The sequence below is a fragment of the Choloepus didactylus genome, chromosome 1 (assembly GCF_015220235.1).
Source record: "Choloepus didactylus isolate mChoDid1 chromosome 1, mChoDid1.pri, whole genome shotgun sequence".
Taxonomy (NCBI): Eukaryota; Metazoa; Chordata; class Mammalia; order Pilosa; family Megalonychidae; genus Choloepus; species Choloepus didactylus.
Window position 1 is genome coordinate 134,196,019 of NC_051307.1, and position 22,591 is coordinate 134,218,609.

At 37.6% G+C, this 22,591-nt stretch overlaps 1 protein-coding gene across 4 annotated transcripts in view; it reads left to right on the plus strand.

Annotated features, from left to right (window-relative positions):
- Window positions 1–610: 610 nt before the first annotated feature.
- Window positions 611–22,591, plus strand: part of KPNA4 (karyopherin subunit alpha 4) — a 90,269-nt gene continuing 68,288 nt past the window's right edge. The window contains exons 1-2 of one of the 4 annotated variants that reach the window (XM_037841626.1): window positions 704–838; window positions 1,376–1,511. In XM_037841626.1, coding sequence (XP_037697554.1) covers window positions 1,485–1,511 — 27 coding nt within the window. In that variant the 5' untranslated portion in view covers window positions 704–838; window positions 1,376–1,484. Of the gene's footprint in view, window positions 839–1,375; window positions 1,512–2,411; window positions 2,436–22,591 lie in introns of those variants that run through there. The other 3 variants (XM_037841633.1, XM_037841617.1, XM_037841642.1) reach the window with 3 other exon arrangements.

Here is a 22,591-nt window from a genome sequence, read left to right on the forward strand (position 1 = left end):
GCGGCGTGCCCAAGGAATGCCCTGGAAGGCAGGACACATAGGCGGAAAAAAAGAATGTACTTGAACTCAGCTTCGACCCTGGAACTCCGACACCTGGGACTACCCTGACAACCGGAGAAAACAACTGTCCCTGCTTCTCCTTCCCGTTGCCGGGCTTCTCCTTCCATTTTCCGGCCACCCCTCAAGTTTTCTACTTCTCTTTCCTTCCCTTCCCCTCCCTCAGGAGGCACATGGTCCGTCTCCGTCCTGCCTCAACCGCGCCTCTTCCCTCCTCCTCTCTTCCTCCTCCCCTCCCCGCGCTCGCCGCCTCCGGCCCTTTCCTCCCAGCGTCTCTCGCTTCCCCTTTCCGTTCGCTCTTTCCACCCCCGCTCTCCATCGCTCTTTCTTATTGGTCGAGCTTGCCGGAGCCCGGTTGGCCAATCGGTGAGCTGGGCTGACGGTGATGGGCGTGGCCGCGGCGCCGGGGCTCTGAGATCGAGGCCGCCTCCCCCTCTCAGCCGGCAGCGCATTCCGCCGCCGTTGCCGTCGCCCGGCCCCGCAGTTGTCTTTGCCCGAGCTGCAGTCGCGCTGGGGTTAGGGCGGGGAGGGGGGGTGGGCGGGTAAAGGAGGAGAAGGCCGCGGCTGAGGCAGGTGAGAGGAGGAAGGAAGCGGCGGCGCGGCGGGCATAGCAGCTCAGGCGGCGGCCCGGTTCCTGGGAGTGTCGGTGCGGCGCGAAGGTTGGGGCGGATCCCGCGGGGCCCGGGCGGGGGAAGGAGTCACCGGCCCGGCCATGGCGGACAACGAGAAACTGGACAACCAACGGCTCAAGAATTTCAAGAACAAAGGCCGCGACCTGGAGGTAAACTCCGTGGTACCGGAGGGGTGGGGACCATGGGCCTCGGGCCGCTCCCCACCAGGACTCCGAGTGTGGAGAGTAGGGGCGGGAGCCGCCGCCGGGCCGCGGGGGAATGGCGCTGGGGGCCGGCCCGTCCGTGACGCCTCTGCTAACGCGCCGGGAAGTTTGTGTCGGGCCTGGTCCGTCTCCGCGGGGGAGCGATGTGCCGGGGAACGGCCGGCGCGGCCTAGGCCTGCCCCGCGGAGTCAGCCCGGCGCGGGTACGAGAGGCTGGGCCGCGCGGCAGGAGGCCGGGCGCGGCTCTGCCCTTGCGGGACTGCGGTCCCCTCCCCGGCAGCGGCGGAGATTCCGGCTCTAACTCCGGCACCGACGTCTGGCGCCGGGGGAAGGAGGGCGGTGGGGGAGGAGGGCGAGCGTGTGGCAACCTAGTGGGGCTCGGAACTTCCTCGGCGAGGCCCGAGGCGTCTTCACTTAAAGGCATTTTTTCTGGTCTTCCCGACTCCCGCTTTACCCTTGCCTCCCCCTGATGTCCAAACTACAGGAGTCAACTTCTCCGTTGAAAAAACACCCCCGGCGTGAGAGGCCATCCTGGTGATGCTAACAGTGCCTTCCAGCGGCCTGTGTTTTACTCTGCATATAGCTGAATCAAGATGTGGCTCACGGTGTGCCCTCTTCAGGCAAAGGATCCCCCTTATTTCAGCTTGTACACAAATCTCTTTACCCCCTCCTGAGAGGAGACCACCAGCTGCATTCTTACATATAAAGCCCAAAGGGTTATACAAAGCTGTCATCCTCTAGTCTACAGTATCCTTTCCCTCCACCTGCTGGTGGTGGTAGTGGGGGATGGGGTGGGCTATGGAATGGCACCATCACGTTTTATTTAAAACAGACAAACAAAAAAGGCTTCATTGTCTTAGATACAGATGCTGCCGAAGTTCTCAGTCTGCATAAAGTGTGTGGGTTCAACATACACAAATCACTGAGATTTTTCATAGAAAACTTCCCTTCGGCTTTAAGAGTCTAAGTAAATAGATTTTTTTAAATACTTCCATTCAGCATCTGAATCAGGAGTTTAGTTTTTTTAAGAAAAGTGGTCAAGTGGTATGTTTTATGTTGTCCCTTTGCATATTTTATATTGAAATCTTAAAATTCCCATTGCCTGTCTCTGAACTTTGAGTTTGCTTGACAGATAGTAGCTATATTGAGGATTTCCACATAGTCATTCAGTCTTACTATAAGGTAGTTAGTTAGGGCTGTCTTAGTGTGTTTCAAATGGATATTAGGTGTCTGGGGGTGTGGCTGTAAATTCTGTGATTGTTTTAAAGTTAATATGAGTCATTATCCTTGTGATTTCCTTTTTTATAAAAAAAGGTTAACAAGTTTATTGAGATATACTTAACTATCATAAAACCGACCCATTTTAAATGCACAGTTTATCATTTTTAGTAAATTTATCGAGTTGTGCAACAATACGATGAAAAAGTTTTTTACTAAATGAATATTTACCTAGAATGAGAAAAACGCATCACAAATTACTAATTTTGAAAAGCTGACAAGTACCACAAAGTTACAAAATCCAGAAAAATAGCAGTTAGTGCTTGGTAAGTTCCTATAATCCTTTTTTTCTTGTACATTTTTGGCTGCATTTTTTTAAAACAGCTTCATTGAGATGTAATTCACATACCAAACAATTCACACATTTGAAGTTTACAATTCATTGGTTTTTAGAACAGTCACAAGTTGTGCAGCCATTACCACAATCAATTTTAGAACATTTTCATCACCCCTAAAAGAAACCCCATGCCAATTAGCAGACCATTTCTCCCCAGATACCCTCACCCTACTTTGCCTATTCTGGACATTTAATGTAAATGGCGTTATACAATATGTGATCTTTTGTAACTAACTTTCACTTAACCTGATGTTTTCAAGGTTTGTCCATGTTGTAGCATATTTCAGTACTTTATTCCTTTTTTGGCTGAATAATATTCCATTATATGGATATATCACATTTTGTTTGTCAGTTTCTGGACATTTGGGTTGTTCCCGTTTTTTAGCTATTATGCAAAATGCTGCTATGAACATTTATGTGCATATGTTTGTATGAACATGGGTTTTCATTTCTCTTGGCTATGTATCTGGGAGTGGAATTGCTGGGTCATATGGTAACTGTGTTTAACTTTAAGGAGCTGCCAGAGTATTTTCTAAAGTGGCTGCACCATGCTGCTTATTTTAAAAAATTGATGTTTTTCCTTACAATTTATCTCTTTAGTCAAAATAAGATTAAATGAAAAAAAAAGATTAAATGCTAAATCTGTATTAGAAAAACATTATTGCTGTGTGATTTTAAATAACCATAAATATATATTAGGAAGATTTTTGACATGTTCGTAGTATCTTACGGGCATCATCTGGTGACTTTGATATCCCTGTAGGTACATTAGGAATAGGAATATTTTCACTTTTCCACCTAAGGAAGTGACATATGACTAATGGGAAAGCACACTTTCTCCTCATTTGTGAGTCACATATACCTGAGTAAAATGAGTATCTTTTATTATCCTTAGCATTAGAAATCTGTGTTGTGTATTTGTTAATTGCTTATATGTCTGTGTCTTTCAAAACATCAATTATGCCCATTTCTCTCTGAGAAAATATGGCTATGCTGTGCTACAACAAAGCCTAGGGAAAAAATGCTTTTTGATTTAGGTCTTATTATGAGATCTGTTTTTAGGAGGTGTTTGGAGAAGAGTGCAGACCAGTGCTGCCCAATGAAAATGTAATGCAAACCACATATGTAATTTTAGTTTTCCAATAACCACATTTTAAAAATGTTAAAAGAAGTGGGTGAAATTAAATTTAAAATATTTTGTTTAATCTAATATTTACAGAATACCATTTCAGCATTTAATCAAAGTAAAGTTAATGAGATATTTTATATTCTCCTTTTTCATACCCAGTCTTCAAAACTGGTTATGTTTTACACCTACAGCATATTTCAGTCTGGACTAGCCACCTTTCCAGTACTTAATAGCCACATGTGGCACAGTATAGAGGATAGCCTATAGAATGAAGTAATTGTACCAATTTTTGGTTTCATCTGTTATTTGTTTGTTTCTTTAGAAATAATGATTAGTACAAAGTCTTAGAGTTTAGTTAAATCTGATCTCCAATTTTGAGTGTGACCTTGGGGGAATCACTTGGTCTTAATGGTCCTTTCATCTGTAGAACTGGAGGTGCTTGACATCTGCTTTATGAGTGTTGTGAAGATTAATAGGTTAATGTTAGGAAGATGCCAGACAATTCTCTGAGCATTTTATCACCTTCAGCTTTCCTGTTTGGTGGGGAGGGAGGGGATTTAATAGGATTCAGTGTAATTGATTCTCCTATTCTCTTATTTGCAGTTGGTTCTTTGTTTTCTCTCTGCGTGCGTATATAACTTAAGATAGATTAAATTTAAAATCAGTGGGGAAAATGAATATTGAAACATGTAATTGCTCATATTCTTATTATTGAAGGGCAGTTTGGCCAGAGGAAATTAATGCCCCTTTTAATGTAATTTCTGAGTTTTAGAACTGTAAATGGCATAGCTTTCAATTTGATATTCATTCCTGTCTTTCATCCTGCCGTTGTGGCTACTCCGAAATGTAGTCAGCTTACTTTCTTTAAAGACAGAAGCATCTAAGAAGGCATATGTTAGTGTCTATTTAAAATAGTTTTCGGGAACTGTCAGATGATACCCACTAAGGCTTGGCTCTTTCCTGCAGTGTGGTAGAGGATCACCATTAATAGTTTGAGAATAGTAACCATGGAGAGGGTATGCAAAGCAACACAGAAAATGGTTAGTGACCAATCTTCAAATAAAAAATTTGACGGACCAGAACAATTAAGTTCATCTGCTTTATGTGTTAAGAGTAGAAAGGGAATTCTCGTGTAGAATTTCTCGTAAACCTGGATAATTTTTTTACGGACATTCTGCGAGTATCCAGGTTCAAATAGAGCAGATACATAAAGCCTAAATTATGTTAGGAAAATAATTAGGTGTTAGTAAAAAACAGCTTTAGAAAGCAACTTAGCCTAAACATAAAAATATTAAAATGCTTCAAAATTAAAAACTTGATTGTCCATACAACATAAGATATTAAATCAGCATGAACTTTTCAAATTATTTTAGCAAAAATAATTGTTTGGTTGGCAAAAGTTTAATAACTCGATCGGCTCTTTTGTTGTTGTTTAGACATAGCCTTGGGGAGTTGTTAAATTGTTCAGTGAAAAGCATTATTGAAGTATTAAGTCTTGTTAACTTTAGAGACTGACCTCTCTTGTCACAAATCTTGGAACATATGTACTATACTTAAAATAACCATTGTCTAATTTTTTATATAATAGTCCAAGCATGTGGCAATATGAAATATCTGATAAAAATATAGTTGGGCATTATATGATTGTTTTTGTGCTTCCTGCCAGTTTTCCTGGTTTACAAGGCAACCAGTTTCAGAATTGCTTGGTTGATAAATTTTTTAGAGATACCAGGATGTCCTTGTTTATAGGACATTAGGAATTAGGAAGAGTTGTAGGAGTGATATAGGTTTAAAAGAATGAAACTGCTTTCAGAAAAGAGTTTGTAAATTTTTTTCTAACACTGGTCCCTAATAATGATAGTGGTTGTGGATCATTAAAAATATTTTCTGGGATAGCATTTGTCTGTTTGAGGCCTGTAGAGTTTATAGTCAAACCTAGCCTTGAATCCTGATTTTGGTACTCGCTAGTTTAGTTTTATAACACAGGGAACTAACTTTTGGAGCATCTACTATGTATGCTTTTAACTGTATTCTCATGTCTCTCAATCTCATAAGTAGAAATTGTTATTGAGTCCATTTTAAAGGAGAAAAAACTCCATCTATACTTTTGTATTATACCATTCAACCTCACTTTAACTTCTCGGCCTTTCTTCAAAAAATAGCATTAGTATTGATCTCAAAGTTGGTTAAGAGGCTGTATGTGAAAGCAGCTAGCACAGTGCATGGAATAGATAGATAGATAGATAGATAGAGAGATAGAAGCAAAGAATTCATTAAGTGTTTCCTTCTTTTTCCAGAGAGGTTACTGGAAATTGTATATCATTGTCTACTGTGAGCACTGGGGACTCAATCAGTTTTCTATGCTTTTAATTTAGGTTTAAGTACAGTGTATTAGCAAAAACAGGAAAAGGGGAGCTCCCTTTTTTTTTTAACAGCTAATTTAAGAAAAATCTTTATATCAATACCTACAAAATAAGGACAATATATATTTGCTTGCATTGGCCTTAGGTCATAAGTTTTCAGAACTTTGGGGTTCAAGACCCTTTACACTTAAAAATTAAAGACCCTGAAAGAGCTTCTGTTTATGGGTTTCTAATAATATTTTTTTATTTTAAAAATATTAATTCATTGAAAAATAACAAACCCATTTTATATTAATAATAAATAATGTTTTTAATGAAAAATAACTATTTTACAAAAGCAGAATTAGTGAGAACAGTGACCATGTTACATATTTTCTCTCTGATGTTTGACTTAAGAGAAGAAAAGTGTATTCTCATGTACTTCTGAATTCAGTCTTTTGTGATAATGCTGTTTGGTTGACATATATGAAGAATATCTCCCTTCACACAGATAGGCAACTGAAAAGGGAAGAGTGTTTTTAATAGTCTATACAGATAATTTTGGAAATTATTCTTTGATACTGTACCATAACTCTACAAATGGTAGTTTCTAAAAGGTTAGTTGCATTGTGGAATCTGAAACCACATCAGTGAACTTTTCTTACTCTGTTATGTCAGAATCCATTGGGCTGTCTTGCACTTTGAGGTTTTTTTTTTTTTTTTTTTTTTTTAATTAGAGAAGTACGGGTTTACAGAAAAATAATGCATAAAATATGGGTTTCTCATATACCACCTGTTGATGAGAACACATTTTTATAATTGTACTGTTAACTATAGTCCATGGTTTAATTTTGGGTTAACTGTGTTGTGCAGGTCCGTGGATTTTTTTTTTTTTTTTGAATTTTTATTCTAGTAACATATGCAACCTGAAATTTCCCCTACCTTGCACTTTAAATATATCTATTACTCATGATGATTTTGTAAAGACATGTGTTGGTCATTTGAAAAATATTGGTTCACTGAGTTATGCAGATCTTCCAAATGCTGGCACATTTTATTATACAATGATATAATAATTCATCACCATGCAGTTCATCAGGAATATCTTCTGTATTGGGCATCTGTCAAGCTCATGAGGAGATAGAGGTTTTCCGAAATTCTAATTTTCACTTGAAAGCGCGAATTTTGTCATTAGCAACAAATACTCTTAGTTGTTTTCCTTAAAGCTATAGGCTCACTTCATTCATTTTTGTAAAACCATCTGCCAAATATTAAGTCCGAATAACCGTAATTTTTCAGTCATTCTTTCAAGTAAAAATGGTGTTACATGAAAAAAGTGGCTAGTTCAATTCGCATTTCAAACAATCACACAAGTATTTCTTCCTTCAGACAAGCATCCTGCTGCAGAGGTAGGTATAGTGCTGAAATGGTTTATGTTTAATCCCCATTTCATGACACAGAATATTAGAAAAAAGGGACTGGTCTTTAATAAAAGTAAGAAATTTTTACTCTTTCGTCAAGTACTTTCTTAAGTGAAACTGGGTTTGTTTGTTTGTTTGTTTGTTAACTCTGAAATCCAATGACTACTAATACAGTTTGGTGCCATTATCTTAATTCATGTTAAGGTGCTAGCAGTGTTTCCTACCATTCCATCATTGCAAATATTAACACAATAAAGGAGTATTAATACTACTGGTATTATTATGAAAATATTTTTGACCTTGTAGACTCTCTCAAAGGGCCTCAGGGGTCCCCACTTTGGTAACCACTGTCTTAGTTTATTATTCTTGCTTCTGTTCCAGGTGACTGTCACTTTTAATTTGTACAGGTTCTTAAAAGGCTTTATAGTTTAGGAATTAAAGAGCATAGACTCCTGGGTTTGAATCCTGATTCCTGGCTACTTTATCTTGCTAAGCCATTTCTTCATCTGGAAAATAAGGATAATAATTCCTACCTTGTAAAATTGATTAAATGAAACATGTAAGTGCTTAATAGTGCCTGGCACATAGTACATACAGAATGAATGGAGGCTCTTACTATTTCTAACAGCTTACTTCTAACATTATATCCAAGTAAGCACTTTTGTTCCCTGTCAGAATAACATTTTATTTGCAGTTCCTTTTGTACAACTGTGTGCTGTAATCCAAATCATCACATCACTCGAATTGAGGAGTCCCTCATTAGGACTCAGCTAAAAGCCTACTTTCTCCAACTAAATTGTCACAAAATTACTAGTTTCTGACTCCATTTCTCTAATCCTGTGTTGTAAGTAGGTTAATAAAGATTTTATGTTTATCTAGATTTTGTAACTGTTTTCTCACAAGATTGTAAATTAACTAGGAAACAGCTCTAATTCAGTCTTTACTACCCATACTGGAAAATGATTTAAGGTCAGAGGCATTTCCTGCTAATACAGGATTTGTTGGATTATTAAAAAGGTTAAACTTTTTTCTATTATTATTCATTCACTATTAGAAAAAAATTTGATCACCTGTCACCTACCTTAATTTAATTTCTGTTAAAATTAATGTAAATTATATTTTTAATGTATTTTGACAAACCTGGAATTTCATTAAATTTTTTTAACAATAGTCAGAATACTAAAATGATGTGCTGCTTCCTAATTTGGTAATGAACATATTTTTTAATACAGGAATCAAATCATATTCTGTTTCCTGTTCAACGAGAACTTTAGATACCTAGTATCTACTCTTAATACTTGATTTAGTTTTTATAGTGTGTCTTTGTGATACCTTAAAGTATAACATGTTACATAAATGTATTTGGCTTAATAGTTGTGTTTTGAAAGCCTTACTTAAATAGTTTCCACTTGGTTGTCTTAAATGACCCTGTCCTATTTGTCACTCTTCCTCCTTCTTCACCATGGTCCTCTTTAGCTACTTGCAACTATCAATGGTCCAGAAAAACAAGCAAAATGTCATCTTAAGATTGTCAAATAAGTGTTGCATTCCTCTCGATTCTTTAGTAAGTTATGAAATCCACGTAGTTTCTGGCTCTTTGGGGTAGTGACTTGAAGGATACTATAACATCCTTTTTGGAATGTTGATATTAAAAGTTAAGACTGACATCTTTAAAATAGATGATTTTTATGCTATGTAGTTATGTTTAGGGAACAGAAACCCAACTCAGATGAGTTTTAAGCATAATGGGAAATTTGACTCTTATGACAGTTTTAAGTTCAGGACCACAGTTGGCATTAGATAGAAGAGTTCCAGTGAAAGTCCAGGAAGGGCTCTGATTGGCCAGGCTTTGATTGCATGCTTATATCTGAGCCTGTTGAAGACAAATAATGTGCCACTGTCCAATACTGATGTAGAATGGTTCATTATTTCACTTTTGAATATTATGGGGAGACGTACGTTGTATTACAAGTTTATCTATAGAATTGGGTCCATTGTTGAGCAGCTGTTTTATCAAACATATCCAAGTATTCAGATTTTTTCTTTTAATTTCGTGAATAATTTTTTCCTAATTCTTTTTTGTTCTGCGGTTTTAAAACAGTAACTGTTATCTTTAAGTGATGAAAGGCTTCAAACCTATAAACAAGTGAAAAAGATACTCAGCATCCTTAGTCACTACAGAGAAATGCAGGTTAAAACCACAGTGTGCACTTAGAAACTTACCACTTCTATGTAAATATGTTATATTCCACAATAAAAAAAAATTTAATGTAAATAAATTTGAAGTATTCAAGCAAAAAAAATCAACTACGTGATAGCTCTTAAGCCTTGTGTAATAAAGATCTAGTGATTTTCATTGACTGTAAGCGCTACATGAATTAATCAAAAAAGCCAATGCAAATTGCCTGTAATCATTCATTCATTCATTCATTCAACATTGCCAAAAGTGTATCCCAGGGATTCAGCCAGTTGTATATGTTGCCAAGCACTAGTCATTTCTGTTTCTCCCTTTATTTTTCCATGGCAGAGAAATCACTTCATTAAATTTTGTTGAGTGCTTTGAAGGAAAAAAAAAACAACAACAACACAATGAACTACTGCTTCACACACACTAGGTTGGCTAAAATAAAAAAGACAGTAACAAGTGTTGGAGAAGATATGGTGAAATTGGAACACTTATATGTTGCTAGTGGGGATGTAAACTTGGTTCAGCTGCTTTGGAATACAGTGGCAGTTCTTCAAAAAGTTGAACATAGAGTTAACATGTGACCTAGTAATTCTACTTCTAGGTGTATAACCTAAGGAATATGAAAATATGTCTATGTGAAAACGTGTACTCATAGATGTTCAAGGCAGCATAATCCGTTATAGCCAATACATGGAAATAACACAAATTTCTATCAGCTGATGAATGGATAAACAAAATGTGATATATCCATGCAGTGACATATCATTTGGCCATTAAAAGGTATGAGGTACTGACACATGCTACAACATGGATGAACTTTGAAAACATGCTGAACTAAAGAAGCCAGACACTAATAGGCCACACTATATGATTCTGTTAATATGAAATGTCCAGAATAGCCAAATCCATAGAGACGGAAAGCAGATGAGCGGTTGCCAGGAGCTGGGACCGTGGCGGGGAGAATGGAGAGTGACCGCTAATGGGTATAGGGTTTCTTTATGTGGTGATGAAAATACTCTGTAATTATACAGTGCTGATTGATATATAGCTTTGTGAATATATTTAAAAAAACCTCTTAATTTTTACATTTTAAATGGGTAAATTGTATATGACAGTGGGACACTCGGCAGCTCTTTGCATTGACTTCCCCTTCTGTCCTTCCCTGAATGGAATTCATTTGTTCATCAAATGTGTATTCAGCATCTGTATCCCAATACTGTTCAAGGCAATGAGGATAAAACAATGAATAGCGCAGGTTAAGTCCCTTTTCAGGTGGAGTTTACACTCTAGCAGGTGAAGATCTCTCAGATCCTCTCCCTGACTCTGTGGGGATGTTCAACCATTCTGAACTAGGGTGTTCTGTTGTAAACTCTAATTTACGATAAATAATAAACCTTAAATTTTAAAGGAAAGGAAATCCTGTAATTTTTTTTGGTCAGATATGTAACTCTTCCATTGAGACTTGTGGAAAAGCTTGATTTTTAAAGTAGGAAGACGTAGGATTGCATGTTGTTAGCTATATGCCATTAGAAAGGTTTGATAATGTTTTCAACCTCAGTTTTTGCATGTGTCAAATTAAATTCCACCTTAGTGGGTACTTGTTTTGTAATAGGCTCTTAAGAATACAAGGAGCACCATTGTTCAGACTAGCTTACAAGAGGGTGGGATGTTAGGAAAGTTGAGACCAATTCTGTATCTTGGTGGAAGGAATTCATGGATCTTCACTATACTGTTCCCCCCCCCACTAACTCAACTATTAAGTTTTCTTTTTCCTAGGTACTGACTGTCATAGTCTTTATGTAATTTTGTGTTAAATTACTAAGGGAGGGATCTGACTAAGCTAATAAACCCTGCCCAAGCTGAAGCAAGTTTTTATTGCTGGCCTGCTTATGGATTGGCTTTCCCTGAGACAGGGGCTTTTCCTGTCACCTCCACCACCAGTCTGCTGTCTTGTGGAGTGTGGATAGGGAGGATGTCATGAGAAGCATTATCTTTGGCTCTTTCTGAAGGAGGATCCCTGGAAAGAGCAGTTTCTTTAGACAAGGTTGTAAGTGTTTCTGCAGCAGCATTCCTGGAAAGAGCAGTTTCTTTAGACAGGGTTGTAAGTATGACTTTAGTTAATGTCACTTCTGTTCTTACTTTTCTGCTAAGTTTCTACTCACTGTTGTAATCTGGGAAGGTCATTATTACCTCATTATTATCTCCACAGTAGTCACCTTGTTTCTGCTATTGCCCCTCTCCAATTCATAAAATAACTTGGGATTCTTTAAAAAAATAAACCATGCCTATCTGCTTCATTAGCTTCCCACCACATTTAGAATAACATCCAGACTTCTTACTACGATCTTCAAGATCTTGCCAAAACTGATCCCTGCCCATCTTTTCAACCTCTGTCACTTCTTCACTATCTCCCTTAGTTACTATGGTCTCATCTTTTAATTCATCTAACTGTAAGATATCAATACCGTCTTCCCTTCAGGCCCTTCACGTGTGCTGCTCTGACTGTCAGAATGCACCCAACCACCTTCTCCATCCCCTTTCCTTCACCTGCCTAGTTATTTCTTCTCATCCTTTGAATATGATGTTCAGTGTCATTTATTCAGATCATCCCTGAACAAGCTTTTCTAAAATACTGATCATAATTTGTTAGTGTATTTAGTTAATGTTAGTTTCTCCTATCAGACTCTAAGTTCCTTGAGAGTATATGCCTTGTCTATTTTGTATACCACTGTATTTTTAATTGTTATCACAGAACCTGGCAATAGTTGGCACTTCAGTAAATACTTGAGAATTAAATGAAACTTTAAAAGACAAAACAGGAGAGCAATGCTGGTTAGTTAGTGACTAAACCAGATTTTTAAAGTTGTTTATTTTTTTCTGTATTACTAAAAATAGTGCATGGTAATTGTAAAAATTTTTTTAGAAAAATGGAAAGATGAAATACGAGTTACAACTCAATAAATTATTTTAATTTACTTTTTTTGGAATGTTTCCCTTTTTTGTATATATTTTAACAAACATTTGAATTTAATTTGGGTTCTCAAGTAAGTAGCTCAGAATACAGAAGCAGGGTTTCTCAACCTTGGTACTTTTGGCCTTTTGGGCCAGATAATTCTTTGTTGAGGGGGCTGTATTGTGTGCATTATAGGATGTTTAGCAGCAGCCCTGGCCTCTACCCACTAGATACCAGTAGCATCCACCTCTCCCCCCACAGTTATTACAACCAAAAATGTGTACAGATGTTGCCAGTAGTCCCCTGAGTGGCAAGATTACCACTGGGATGCAGTTACTTCTGTAAATTTCCCAAGACACCATTTTTATTTTCACTTTTCTATTCAGAAATGTTCTGTGGCTTCTTGTGGTCTACAAGAAGCATGGTGGAAATTATTTTAAATAATTTAAGTGCATTCTTGTATAACTGGTTAATTTGGGAAAGTATATGTTAAAATGTAGTCTACTTCATTGACTGCATTGGTAGAGGGGAACCCTTATGGCCAGTTCATGCAAATTTAGTCAAAAACTTTTTCCCAGCAATACTATAACTTAGTTAAAAATGGGTCTCTGATTACTGTTTGTCAGGGAGGGTTGGAAAGTGAATTTTCATTTGGAAATACCTTAATGTTTTGTAGATAACGAGAGCTTACTTTTAGTTCTATAACTTAGTCAAGTATGGTACTATAGCACAGTACATGAGATATGGGGTAGAAGCTTTCCATAAAGTCTTGAATAATATTTTTCAGCTTAATAAGTGTTCGGAGATGAAAATAAATGATAACAGGAACAGATTAGAATTCATAATAGATGGGGGAAAATATTGGAACCTTTGTTTCTATGATGATGATTAGCCATATTAAATTACTATATAAAGTAAATGTATATTAGTAATACAGTGGTTAATTCTCAAACTAAAGCAACATTTGACACAGTTAACCATGCTTCCTTGAAAAATGATTTTTTTCACTTGGTTCGATTTTATCATAGATTCCTTGTTGCCTTCTGTCTCACTGACAGTTCCTTAATCGTCTCCATCTTAATTTTGGAGTACCCAAGATTGTGTTCACTCCATTGGTTATCATCCAGTCTTCTGGTTTTAAATACCATTTTTATGCTTGCAACTTTGTAAATTTATATTTCTAATTTCAACCTCTCCCTTGAATTCCATATTCAGCTATTTGGCATCTCATTTTGATGCATTATAAGCATTTTAAGCTTAGCATGTTCAGATCTGTTATTATCTTCAACACCTGCTACTCATTCATTCTTCCCCAGTTCAGTAGACAGCATCTCCATTCTTTAGTTGCTTGGGTCAGAAACCTTGATGTCGTCATCTCTCTTTCACAGTCTTATCCTGTCTGTTAGCAAATTTTGTAGGTTCAAAATACATCAAAAATCCATACACATCTCACAGTCCTCACTACTCCAATCCACACTTTGATCCAAGTCATCATTGTCTCTTGCTTGGATTACTGCAGTTACATATATTTCCAGCATAGAAGCTGGAATGATTCTTTTTTAAGAGTATGTTTCCTTTGCTCAAAACCTACCAAGGCTTCCCATCTCAGAGTAAATGCCAGAATCTTTCCAGTGGCCTTCCATTTCCTACTACTCCACTCTTCATTCCTTGCATGTCAGCCATCCTGGCCTTTTTGCTTTTCCTTTTCTGTCACTTATGGGTCATTTTTACTTGCTAATCCCTCTACCTTTCAGTTCTTTCTGACAAATATCCACATGGCTTGCTCACTTATGAGGTCTTTACTTAAAAAGGTCTTTACTAAAATTTTTCCCCTTGCCTGCTTTATATGTTTCTCCCTAATATTTTTTTTTCCCCATTTTTATTGAGATTGTTCAGATACCATACAATTATCCAAAGATCCAAAGTGTACAATCACTTGCCCCTGGGTACCCTCATACAGCTGTGCATCCATGACAATTAATTTTTGTTCAATTTTTAGAAACTTTCCATTACTCCAGACAAGAAATAAAGTGAATGATGAAAAAAGAAAAACAGAAACGGAAACTCTAAACCTCCCCTATCCCTAACCAACCCCCCTCAATTGTTGACTCCTAGTATTGATATAGTACATTTGTTACTGTTTATGAAAAAATGTTGAAATACTACTAACTGTAGTATATAGTTTGTAATAGGTATATAGTTCTTCCCTATATGCCCCTCTATTATTAACTTCTAATTGTGTTGTCATACATTTGTTCTGGTTCATGAAGTGATTTCTAGTATTTGTACAGTTGATCATGGACATTGCCCACCATAGGATTCAGTTTTATACATTCCCATCTTTTGACCTCCAACTTTCCTTCTGGTGACATATATGACTCTGAGCTTCCCCTTTCCACCTCATTCACACACCATTTGGCGCTGTTAGTTATTCTCACATCTTGCTACCAACACCCCTGTTCATTTCCAAACATTTAAGTTCATCCTAATTGAACATTCTGCTCATACTAAGCAAGAGCATCTACATTTCTTCCACAAGGCAGGAGGGAGAGTCAAAGAAGGTAGAGAGGCAAAAGAAAGAGGAAACAAAGAAAATGACAGCTAGGAAGCAGCAAAAGGAAAAATAACTTTAAATCAAAGTAGAATAAAGAATCAGACAATACCACCAATGTCAAGTGTCTAACATGCCTCCCCCATCCCCCCCTCTTATCTGCATTCACCTTGGTATATCACCTTTGTTACATTAAAGGAAGCATAATACAATGATTCTATTAGTTACAGTCTCTAGTTTATGCTGATTGCATCCCTCCCCCAATGCCTCCCCATTTTCAACACCTTGCAGGGTTGACATTTGCTTGTTCTCCCTCGTAAAAGAACATATTTGTACATTTTATCACAATTGTTGAATACTCTAGATTTCACCAAGTTACACAGTCCCAGTTGTTATCTTTCCTCCTTTCTTGTGGTGTCTCACATGCTCCCCATCTTTCTCTCTCAACCATATTCATAGTTACCTTTGTTCAGTGTACTTACATTGTTGTGCTACCATCTCCCAAAATTGTGTTCCAAACCACACACTCCTGTCTTCTATCACCCTGTAGTGCTCCCTTTAGTATTTCCTGTAGGGCAGGTGTCTTGTTCACAAAGTCTCTCATTGTCTGTTTGTCAGAAAATATTTTGAGCTCTCCCTAATAATTTGAAGGACAGCTTTGCTGGATACAGGATTCTTGGTTGGTGGTTTTTCTCTTTCAGTATCTTAAATATATCACACCACTTCCTTCTTGCCTCCATGGTTTCTGCTGAGAGATCCGCACATAGTCTTATTAAGCTCCCTTTGTATGTAATGGATTGCTTTTCTCTTGCTGCTTTCAGGATTCTCTCTTTGTCTTTGACATTTGATAATCTGATTCTTCAGTGTCTTGGCGTAGGCCTCTTTATATCTCTTCTGTTTGGAGTATGCTGCGCTTCTTGGATCTGTAATTTTATGTCTTTTATAAGAGATGGGAAATTTTCATTAATTATTTCCTCTATTATTGCTTCTGCCCCCTTTCCCTTCTCTTCTCCTTCTGGGACACCAATGATACATACATTATCGTACTTTGTTTCATCCTTGAGTTCCCGGAGACGTTGCTCATATTTTTTCATTCTTTTCTCCATCTGCTCCTTTGCGTGTAGGCTTTCAGGTGTTTTGTTCTCCAGTTCCTGAGTGTTTTCTTCTGCCTCTTGAGATTTGCTGTTGTATGTTTTCATTGTGTCTTTCATCTCTTGTGTTGTGCCTTTCATTTCCATAGATTCTACTAGCAGGTGTTTTGAACTTTTGATTTCTGCCGTATACATGTCCAGTTCTTTCTTTACAGCCTCTATCTCTTTTGCAATATCTTCTCTAAACTTTTTGAATTGATTTAGCATTAGTTGTTTAAATTCCTGTATCTCAGTTGAAGTGTACATTTGTTCCTTTGACTGGGCCATAACTTTGGTTTTCTTAGTGTAGGTTGTAATTTTCTGTTGTCTAGGCATGGTTTCCTTGGTTATCCAAATCAGGTTTTCCCCAACCAGAACAGGCTCAGGTCCCAGAGGGAAGAAATATTCAGTATCTGGTTTCCCTGTGGGTGTGTCTTAGAAAATTGCTCCACCCTTTGATGCCTCGGGTCACTGTACTTTTCTGCCCAGCAGGTGACACCTGTTAGCCTATAATTCTTGACTGGTGTGAGGAGATATGGCCGTGTTCCCCCAGGCTCTGGGGTCTGGGTCTGAATGGAAAGGGCCCCACCCCTTTCCTCCTAGAGAAGACAGACCCTTCAGGTGGAGGTCATTAGCATTTCAATGGTCTTTCTCTCTGCTTGTGCTGTCTCCACCCTTCCCAGAGTCACAGCCCTGGAAACTGAAAATGACTGGGGCTTTCTCCACTGAGCCAAAAAAGAAACAGATAGTCCCCTTCAGACCCAGTCCAAGGCGACCCTCCGGCTCTCCCAGGTCAGTCGTCACCCAAAGCCTCTGTCTGTTTTTTGGGGCTGCGTACCTGTAGTGAGCAGTTCACACTCGCTACTTAAAACCCCAGTTGGAGCTCAGCTGAGCTGTATTTGCTTGCTGGGAGAGAGCTTCTCTGTGGCACCACGAGGCTCCGCAGCTCGGGCTATGGGGGAGGGGGTCTCCCGACCTGTTTCCGCAGGTTTTACTTACAGATTTTATGCTGTGTTCTCGGGCATTCCTCCCAATTCAGGTTGGTGTATGATGAATGGATGGTCTCATTTGTCCCCCCGCAGTTATTCTGGATTATTTACTAGTTGTTTCTGGTTTTTTGTAGTTGTTCCAGGGGGACTACTTAGCTTCCACTCCTCTCTATGCCGCCATCTTGCCCCTGAATCCCTCTCCCTAATATTTTATCACCATCTAGCATATTACGTATTTTAGTTTTATTTATTGCCTCTTTCTCCTCATGGAAGGGATTCTTATAATTTTATTCCTTGCTATATCCTTAGAGATAAGAAAAGTTTGTGGTATGTAAACATTTGTTGAGTAAATGAAGGGCTTTCATGAAAAAGTACACATCTGTTTAGTTATGAATATAACTAAAAAGTTATGCTTTAAAAATGCTGCTCTTGTGAACTCAGTAATTTGTGTGTGTGTGTTTTTAACTTAAATGTTTTGCTTTTTTTTTTTTTAGAGAAGTTTTAGTTTTATGGAAAAATCATGCTGAAAATACAGAGTTCCCATATACCATCCTTCACATACTCAGTTTTCCCTGTAAACACTTAACATTAGTGTGGTACCTTTGTTACAAGTGATGAAACAATACTATTATAATTATACTATTTGCTATAGTCTATAGTTTACGGTAGCGTTCATTGTGTTGTACACAAAGTCCTGTGGGGTTTCTTTAAAATATATTTATTTTAGTAACATATATACAACCTAAAATTTCCCCCTTTATCCGCATTCAAATATATAATTCTATATCTCAATAAAACTGAATTTAATTTAAAAATACATATATATACACACACACACACATATATAAAATTCTGTGGTGTTAATTGCACTCCCAATGTTGTGCTGCCGTCACCACCATCTATAACCAAAACTTTCCCATCACCCCAATGAAACTATACCAACTAAGCCTTAACTTCTTATTCTCACCCCCACCCCGGCCCCTGGTAACCTGTATTCTAGTTTCTGACATGAATTTGCTTACTCTAATTATGTCAGATAAGTGAGATCATACAATATTTGTCCTTTTTTATCTTCTGATTTTACTCAACATGATGTCTTCAAGGTTTTTCATGTTGCATGTATTCTGTTTTATGGCTGAATAACAGTCCATTGTGTGTATATGTATCACATTTTGTTTCTCCATTCATTGGTTCATGAACACTTGGGTTGCTTCCATCTTTTGGCAATTGTGAATAATGCGTCTGTGAACATTGGTGTACAAATATCTGTTCAAGTCCATGCTTTCCATTCCTTTGGATATATACCTACAAGTGGGATTGCTGGGTAATATGGTAATTAACTTTATAAGGAAACGCAAAACTTTTCCACAGCAGCTGCACCATTTTACATTCCCACCAACAATGAATGAATGTTCCTATTTCCCTGCATCCTCTCTAACACTCATTTTCCATTTTTTAAAGCCGTTTTATTGCGATACATTCACATACCATACAATCCATCCAAAGTATACAATCAGTGGCTTTTAGTATATTCACAGAGTTGTGCATTCATCACCACAATAAACTTTAGAACATTTTCATTACTCCAAAAAGAAAAACTATGTAACCCTTAGGCAGTCACTTCTCAATCCCTCTATCCTTCCCCAGCCCTACATAACTACTATTACTGTCTGTATCTATTTATTTATATTTATATTTTATGTAAATGGAAACATTCAGTATATAGTACTTTATGTCTGGTTTCTTTCACTTAGAATAATATTTTTTTAATTAATTTTTTTTGTTAGAAAAGTTGTAGGTTTACTGAAAAGGCATGTAAAAAATTCAGCAATCCCACATACCTCCCCCCCTTGTTGATACTTTACATTAGTATGGTACCTTTGTTAAAATTGATGAAAGAATATTAAAATAATACTGTTAACTATAGTTCATAGTTTACACTACATGTATTTTTTCCCCATATACCACTCTAATATTAATACCTTGTATTAGTTTTGTACATATTTTATAATTCTTGAAAGAACATTCAAAACCTTGTACTATTAACCCTAGTCCATTGTCTCCACAACAGGGTTCACTGTGTTATACAGTCCTGTGTTTTATCTTCTTTCATTCTATTCACATACACAACCCAGAACTTCCCCTTTCAACTGCATATACATATATAATTCAGTGCTGTTAATGACAGTAACAATAATGTGCTACCATCACCATCCATTTCCAAACCTTTACAATCAACCTATATAGAAATTCTGTACAAATTAAGCATCAGCTCCCCATTCTCTACCCCCATTCTATCCCCTGGTAAGCTATATTCTAGATTCTAACTCTTTGAGTTCACTTATTATAATTAGTTCCTATCAAGTGAGATCACACAATATTTGTCCTTTTGTGTCTGGATCATTTCACTCAGCATAATGTCGTCAAGGTTCATCCAGGTTGTCGCATCAAGGACATTCCTTTTTACAGTTGAATAATATTCCATCATTTGTGTATACCACATTTTGTTTATCCATTCACCAGTTGATGGATACTTGGGTTGTTTCCATCTTTTGGCGATTGTGACTGAAGCTGCTGTGAACATTGGAATGCAAATATCTGTTTGAGTCCCTGCTTTCAGTTCTTCTGAATGTAGACCTAGTAGTGGGATTGCTGGATCATATGGCAATTCTATATTGAGGAACCACCAAACTCTTCCACAGTGGCTGCACTGCACCATTTTATATTCCCACCAGCAGTAAATGAGTTTCTATTTGTCCACATCCTCTCCAACACTTGTCATTTTCTGTTTTTTGTTTTTTTTTTTTCCGTTTTTTTACCATACAACTGTCCAAAGATCCAAAGTGTACAATCAGTTGCTTATGGTACCATCATACAGCTGTGCATCCATCACCGCAATTAATTTTTTTTCAATTTCTAGAACATTTTCATTACTCCAGAAAAGAAATAAAGACAGAAAAAGGAAACTCAAATCCTCTCATACCCCTAACCACCCCCCCTCCATTATTGATTCATAGTTTTGATATAGTACATTTGTTACAATTGATGAAAGAATGTTAAATACTACTAACTGTAGTATATAGTGTGTAATAGGCACATATTTTTTTCCTACATGCCCCTCTATTATTTACTTCTAGTTATAGTGTCATACACTTGTTCTAGTTCGTGAGAGAGATTTCTAATATTTGTGCAGTTAATCATGGACATTGTGCACCACAAGATTCACTGTTTTATACATTCCCATCTTTTAACCTCCAACTTTCCTTCTGGTGACATATGTGACTCTGAGCTTACCCTTTCTACCACCTTCACACACCATTCAGCACTGTTAGTTATTCTCGCAACATGCTACCATCACCTCTGTTCTTTTCCAAACATTTAAGTTCACCCTAGTTGAACATTCTGCTCATAATAAGCAACTGCTCCCCATTCTTTAGCCTCATTCTATGTCCTGGTAACTTATACCTCATGTCTATGAGTTTACATATTATAACTAGTTCATATCAGTGAGACCCTGCAATATTTGTCTTTGTGTCTGTCTTATTTCACTCAATATAGTGCCCTCATGGTTTCTTCATCAACCCATTTTTTTAAAGACAGTTTTGTTCACACACCATACATTCCATCCTAAGTAAAGAATCATTGGTTCCCTGTATAGTCATTTATTTCTGTATTCAGCACCATCACCACTATCTATATAAGGACATGTCCATTTCTTCCACAAAGAAGGAGGAAGAGTCAAAGAAGGCAGAGACAAAAGAAAAAGAAAAAATAGGAAAAAAAAAACATGACAGCTAGAAAGCAACAAAAGGAAAGATAGCATTAACCTAAAGTAGAATAGTCAGATAACATCACCAGTGCCAGAAGGAGTCCCATACCCTTCCCCTATCCGCCCCCCACCCCCGAATGCATTTAGCTTTGGTATATTGCCTTTGTTATATTAAAGGAAGCATAATACAGTGCTTCTGTTAATCATAAGCTTTAGTTTGCATTGATTGTATTTTCCCGCCAATCCCACCCTATTTTTAATACCTTGCAATGTTGACATTTATTTGTTCTACCTCATGTAAAAACGTATTTGTACCTTTTATTACAGTCGATAAGCACCCTAGGTTTCACTGAGTTATACAGTTCCAGTCTTTATCTTTCTTCTTTCATTCTGGTGTCCCACATGGTCCTAACCTTCCTCTTTCAACCATACTCAACAGTTATCTTTGTTCAGTTTACTTCCATTGCTGTGCTACTATCTCCCAAAGTTGTGTTCCAGACCTTTCACTCCTGTCTTTTCCTTTCTGTCTGCAGTGTTTCCTTTAGTGTTGCCTGTAGAGCAGGTATCTTGTTCACAAACTCTTTCATTGTCTGTTTGTCAGAGAATATTTTAGGCTCTCCCTCATATTTGAAGGACAGTTTTGTTGGATATGAGATTCTTGGTTGGTGGTTTTTCTCTTTCAGTATCTTGTATCGAGCAGACTTGTGTTTGTTAGTTAAAACCCCAGTTGGAGCTCAGCTGAGCTATATTCATTGCTTGGAGAGTGCTGCTCTCTAGGCTGCGAGACTTTGCAGTTTGGGCCTTGGGGGGAAGGGGCTCCCGGCTTGAATCCACCGTTTTTACTTACAGATTTTATGCTGCGATCTCAGGTATTCCTCCCATTTCAGGCTAGTGTATGAGTGGACATTCACATTTGTCCCCCCACAGTTACTCCAGATTATTTACTAGTTGTTCCTGGTTGTTTATTAGTTGTTCCAGGGGGGCAAACTAGTTTCCACTCCTGTCTATGCCGCCATCTTCTTCTGTCTCCCTTCTGTTTTTTTTGTTTTTTTTTTGTGGTCTTGTTTAGTGGCCATTCTAATAAGTGTGAAATGATGCCTCATTGTGGTTTTGATTTGCATTTCCCTAATAGCTAGTGATATTGAACATCTTTTCATGTGCTATTTAGCCATTTGTACTTCCTCTTTGGAAAACTGTCTATTCAAGTCTTTTGCCCATATTTTAATTGGGTTGTTTGTCTTTTTATTGTTGAGTTGTAGGATTTCTTTGTATATTCTAGATATCAAAACCTTATCAGATAGGTGGTTTCCAAATATTTTCTCCCATTGAATGGGCTACCTTTTCACCTTTTTGAGACAGTCTTTTAAAACACAGAAGTATTCAATTTTGAGGATATCTCATTTATCTATTTTTCTTTTGTTGCTTATGCTTTGTGTGTAAGGTCTCGGAAACTACTGCCTGTCACTAGATCTTGAAGATGCTTTCCTACATTTTCTTTTAGGAGTTCTATGCTACTGTCTTTTATATTTAGGTCTTTGATCCATTTGGAGTTAATTTTTGATTAGGGAGTGAGATAGGATCCTCTTTCATTCTTTTGGATATGGAATATCCAA